The sequence below is a fragment of the Helianthus annuus genome, chromosome 12, assembly GCF_002127325.2.
Source record: "Helianthus annuus cultivar XRQ/B chromosome 12, HanXRQr2.0-SUNRISE, whole genome shotgun sequence".
Taxonomy (NCBI): domain Eukaryota; kingdom Viridiplantae; phylum Streptophyta; class Magnoliopsida; order Asterales; family Asteraceae; genus Helianthus; species Helianthus annuus.
Window position 1 is genome coordinate 83,366,705 of NC_035444.2, and position 6,000 is coordinate 83,372,704.

The window sequence follows — 6,000 nt, forward strand, 5'->3', positions numbered from 1 at the left end:
ATAAGCACTGTGTCGCGCGGAAACACGTGTTACGAGCTTACACTTGAAAAATAACGTTTTTAGGCGTTTCAATTTATTTTCCAACACAGACCTGTTTAAAAAAATAAATTTCAATCATAACAGAATATCTTCTGGATTTAATTATTATCCGGGCGGTTACCAACGTTCGTTTCGCAGTTTTGTCGTAATTAGTTCTTTAGTTCAAATAGTCATGTTTTTGCCATACCGAATCCTTCAAAACTTATTTCTAAGTTATGTATAGGATATTTAGGGTATGTTTAGCTTTTGTCACGGTTCCGGAGTGTACGTTGCGTTAAACTGATTGCATTTAAGCACCAGTTTGCGTATAACCTTCCAGAAGGTGATCTAAAGCTTGAAATCGGAATCGAATCAAATTGTAAAATTGTCAAACACAAATACACATATATTAACACTAAAACACATAATAACACCAAAGCATATTGTTTTATTAATAACGGACATTGTTTTACATAGTACGATGATTACAGATCACAGTTGTCACACCAAGACTATAACCTTCCTAGGACCCAAACGTGAGGTAACTCGCATCTGGATTCTTAGTACTACAAATATACAGAAAACTATCACTTATCCTTAGGTGATTCCAAAATATAAAAAGTCATCCTTCATCCTTCAAAGTCAAATTTACAAATTATAGAAAATCATCATATATCATTAGATGATTTATTTTTAGGCTTTTAATCCTTAAATGTTTTTCAAAATCTCGTTGAAGTTTTGGTTCTTAATAATGTGAACACGTGCAATCTAGAAGAGTGAACGCCTATACCCTGAGTTTTTTTGTCTAACGCTAGAGTGTTCGTACAAATCCATATAATCGGATTAGTCACTCTTACCAGGGAACTCTTGGGGTGAGTGTCCACTTATAGGCTAAAGCATGTCTCGCGAAACATTATAAAGACCCATTTACTTTGATTAGTCACCATTATTCGTTTAAAGTAATGAATAAATTATTACAATCCTTATGCTTCATTGATATTTTGTTTTTACTATTCTATAAACTCATAAATCTCACTCGTTTACCTTTGTGTTTATTCACTCCTTTTAGAATACATCCTCGTCGTGACAATACCAAAAACTCTGAACTGGCAACTTTGATCGCCCAACAAATGGCTGCGATACTTCCAAACCTTGTGACCCAGCTCAATCTAGCCAACAATAACAACAACACAAATGTACTCACACCTTGTAATTACAGTTCAACTCGGCTAAACCCATCAAGTTATATGGGCCTGAGGGAGCTATTGGGCTCCTGCAATGGCTTGAAAGCATCAAAAGCACTTTTCGCCATTGCTAGTGTTCCAATGATTGCAAGGTAGAGTTTTCTTTGATTGTTTTTCAAAAGAGAGCACTCACGTGGTGGAATGGAATTATGAGGGATTGCGGTGCGAAAGAAGCTTTGGCACTAACTTGGGAAGAATTTAAGAATCTCAAGATGAAAGAATTATGTCGACGAAATGAGATAAGCGCTCTTGAAAAAAAATTCATGACCTTAAGCAATATAGTGGTGAAAATCATGCCTACATTGATCGATACAAAGAGTTGAGCCTACTTTGCCCAACCATGGTCACACCTTTAGACCGGGCCATTGAGAAGTATATCGAGGGCCTACCTGAGCATATCCAAGATATAGTCACTTGTAGCAAACCAACTATTGTTATGGAGGCTATCGAACTAGTCGCATCCCTAACTAACTCTCAAGTCAAGAAAGGAAAGCTCTTCCGCAAAGGTGGTAAAAAGCAACCTGCTAAAGTTACCCAAGGAAAACCAACAGAAACAAAAACTGACATCTCCAAAAATTCTAAGAAACGTAAAGCTTCAAAGAATTTTGTAGTTGTTACCTCAGCCCCTATCAATTAAGTTTCTCCCAACTAGATAACTCTATCACCTGCTAGAAAACCATATGATGGTACTTCACCCATGTGCAATCGATGCAATGGTCACCACCAAAATCATTTACCTTGTCGTCAATGCACCCTTTGTGGGCAACTCGGTCATTTGGCTAACATTTGCCCTTTTTTTGCTACTCCAAATCAAGTTATCACAAATCCCGTCCAACCACAAGCATTTCCTGCTCATCCTCATTTTCCACCTAGGTCTTGTTACAATTGTGGTGATATCGACCACTATAAAAACAATCGTCCAAAGCTTGTTAATGCCAATCCAGCCCATGGACGTGCATTTAACATCAATGCTAATGAGGCTCGTGCCAATAACGACATGGTTAATGGTACGTTCTTTGTTAATAATCAACCTCCCTCTATTCTTTTTTACTCGGGTGCTGATAAAAGTTTTGTGTCTATTGCTTTTGAACCTTTTCCATCAACACCTCGAACTAATTTAGGAAAAACTTTATAGGTAGAAATAACTAGTGGCGAAACTCTTATACTCGATTCTATTATTTGTAATTGCCAACTAAACCTCAAGAACCATCTTTTTCCCATCGACTGCACGCCTATGTAACTTGGGAGTTTTGACATCATCGTAGGTATGGATTGGTTAACCAAATACCATGTCGAAGTTATCTGTTTCGATAAAATCATTCTCATGCCTCTTTCATCTAGTGATGTCTTGGAAGTTCATGGAGAGAAACCTTCTAGAAGACTCAAACTCATGACTTGTACCCAAGCCCAGATTGTTTGGGATTTTCGCGAGGTGTTTCCCAAGAACTACCTGGCTTACCCCCTGTACGCCAAGTGGAATTTCGCATCGATCTTGTGCCTGGTGCCAACCTGATTGCCAAATCCCCTTACCGTCTTGTACCATCAGAGATGCAAGAATTGGCAAGACAACTCCAAGAACTTTTGGACAAAGGTTTCATTCGTCTGAGTTTTTCATCTTGGGGTACTCCTATGTTATTTATGAAGAAGAAAAATGGATCTTTTCGCAAGTGTATCGATTATCGTGAGCTTATTAAATTCACGGTTAAAAATCGATATCCCCTACCTCATATTGATGATCTTTCTGATCAACTATAAGTTGCTACGTAATTTTCCAAGATGGACCTCCATTCTAGGTATCATCAACTTCATGTACTCGAAGAAGATATTGCCAAAACTGCTTTTCATACCCCATACAGCCGTTACGAGTTCACTGTCATGCCTTTGAGTTTGACAAATGCTCCTATCATTTTCATGGAATTAATGAATAGGGTTTGTAAACCTTATTTGGATATGTTCATCATTGTTTTTTGAAGACATCTTGATTTATTTAAAATCTCAAGCGGACCACGAACATCACCTCCGTTTGACATATGGAACTGTTAAAGAAAGAACAACTTTATGCCAAATTCTCCAATTGTGAATTTTGGCTTAAGGAGGTTTAATTCTTGGGACACATTGTCAATGAAGAAGGTTTACATGTGGATCCCGCCAAAATCACAGCAATTAAGGATTGGAGTACACCCACTATTCCTAGTAAAGTTTATCTTTTCTTGGTCCGCTGGTTACTACCGTTGTTTCATCGCATACTTCTCCAAGATTGCGGTTCTCCTCACTTCTTTTACCCAGAAGGGTAAATTTTTGAGTGGGGACCCAAACAAGAAGAGGCTTTCCAAACCTTGAAACAGAAACTTTATAATGCTCATATTCTATCCCTACCAGATGGCAACAATGGTTTTGTTGTATACTGTGATGCCTCAAATCTAGGCCTTGGATGTGTTTTATGTAAAGAGACAAAGTCAAAGCCTATGCTTCAAGACAATTAAAAATCCATGAAACTACACAACTCATGATCTTGAGTTAGGTGATGTTGTTTTCACTCCCAAAATTTGGAGACATTACCTCTATGGTACCATATGTGTGGTTTTCACTGACCATAAAAGTCTCCAGCATATTTTCAATCAGAAGGAATTGAACATGAGACAACAATGTTGGGTCGAACATCATCCATCCAATCCATCCAATCCACAATCATCATTAAACAAACAACATCCATCCAATATATCCAATCCACAATCATCATCAAACCCTAACCCTAACCTTCATCATTTCTCCAAGACTCAAGATCATGGCTCGGTGCTCATACTCATCATCCGGTGTTCATGATTCATCAACCATGAGCGGCTAGTCTCTTCGAGCTTTACCCCAGTGTAGATTTTTGCAAGAATTTCTAGGGTTTCAACCTTTGTGCTTAATTTGATTTTGTGATAAGTTATTTTAAACATTTGAACTTTATGATAATTGTCTTGCATTTTTATTGCATTCGTAAATTGTCGAGGGAAGATTAAATTTAACGTTTTATTAAATGTTTATGTGTAATTATGCCTTATCATATAATAGAATTTACATGTTCTTGGTAGCGAAGTGCATTGCGATCCCTTCTTGCAACGTTGATAGTTCTTGGCACGTAAGCCACGTGAAACTAAATTCACTAATCACCAAATTCAACTAAATCAAGTTAAAACGTGTAGGAACCCTAGGTCTTGCACTTTTCCAACTAGGTGTTAACCTTTTTTCAAATTATAATTTCCAATCAAGTAATCAACTTTGGTAATAGTTTAAGTAATTTCGTTAGTAATTCATTATAAAATTTCTGGTCTAATCCTACACCCATTTTCCAAACTAACAAAAGAATTAATCATCATTTGCAAGCTTCACAATTGTTTCAATTTAATAGTTGACCAAGTCCCGACACAGACCACAGACTCTTCGTGGTTTGACCCCTTGCTACCACTAACTATTAGTTTAAGGTAAATTGGGATTATAAATAGTATCTTTTACCAGTGCACATCATTTCAATCAAATTTTGGCGCGGTTAACGGGTAGTTACTTGTGCTAGTTAAAGGTAGTGCATGCATACAAGGAATTCCGGGAGGACCTCTCCATTAGTGTTCGAACTCGAGGTTGAGCATCTTATGTGAAGAAACCTAGCCAGCCGGTTAGAGGCAACACTTGCCCCTACCCCACCCAACAAGAACTTACCACATACCCCATCCTTGTGAACCGTCCAAATGGGTAACCAAACCCTAAACCAATCCAACAACCAACACCAACATCAATACCAAGACTACCCTCCCCAAAACCAAAATAACTGTAATAACCAATCGGGAGGTAGTAACAACCAAAGACCACCGACACCACCACATCTAACCCATACCCAAAATTTACGCCAAAACCAACGAGCACCTACTCCACCAAATCAAAACCGTCCTCAAAACCAACGTCAAAATCCACTTCCACCAAACCCCAATAACCGAAATGTTAACCCCAATCATGGGGCTAACCAAAATTGTGGCAATCCCACGAATGAGCCTCAAATTCTCGACCCCAAAGAGTTGAGAAATAACATCAGTGATGCCAAGCCATATAGTGTTCTGGGCTATCATTCACCGGAACGGGTCAGTGTGCATTCGGAATATTCAGGGGGAGATGGGAATTATGAATATAGGAATTTTAATGGGTTTGAAGACGATGGTTGGGATGAGTACGACAACAATGGAAACTTCTAGAACGGTAGAGGTTATGAAGATGAAGACGAGAGGTATCAAAATGCTAACTTTGTGGGTGTAAGCAAAGATTAGAGGTATGGTTATTCTCGTAATGACAGTTATGACAATAATCGTCAACCACAACAAAGCAATCAAAGGAACCGGGTTGACAGTAACAACAACAATGCTAACCGCAACATGATTCCCCAATTCATGGGCGGGGTAACCAAAGGGTTAACCGTAGGCCGCAAGTGCATTAAGAGGTCAACGGTCCACCACGAAACTGACCACAACATCAAAACCAATTGCAACAACCTAGAGGTGTTAACGGTCGGTTTAGACCGAAGATCTCCGATAATGACTCACCCATTCTTCCACCACCCACGGGAGAGATTCTTTTGATTGCAAGCAGAACTACATCAACATCTTACTGTATTAAATAGGCTCTCCAAGGATGAACCGTACACGCACTTGGCTGAATTTTCAGCTTTGTGTAGTACGATTGAAGGACACAATTTCTCCCAAGACAAGAT

At 38.6% G+C, this 6,000-nt stretch overlaps 1 protein-coding gene across 1 annotated transcript; it reads left to right on the forward strand.

The window, feature by feature from the left end:
- The first annotated feature begins 4,990 nt into the window (after positions 1–4,990).
- Positions 4,991–5,488, forward strand: LOC110893187 (GATA zinc finger domain-containing protein 14-like). Its single transcript, XM_022140306.1, has one exon. The coding sequence runs from the start codon at positions 4,991–4,993 to the stop codon at positions 5,486–5,488; it is 498 nt and encodes a 165-aa protein (XP_021995998.1).
- Positions 5,489–6,000: the final 512 nt, after the last annotated feature.

Bases quoted from the DNA above. Each gene is read 5' to 3' on its own strand.
- LOC110893187 (XM_022140306.1), top strand. From the start codon at position 4,991: ATGGGTAACCAAACCCTAAACCAATCCAACAACCAACACCAACATCAA.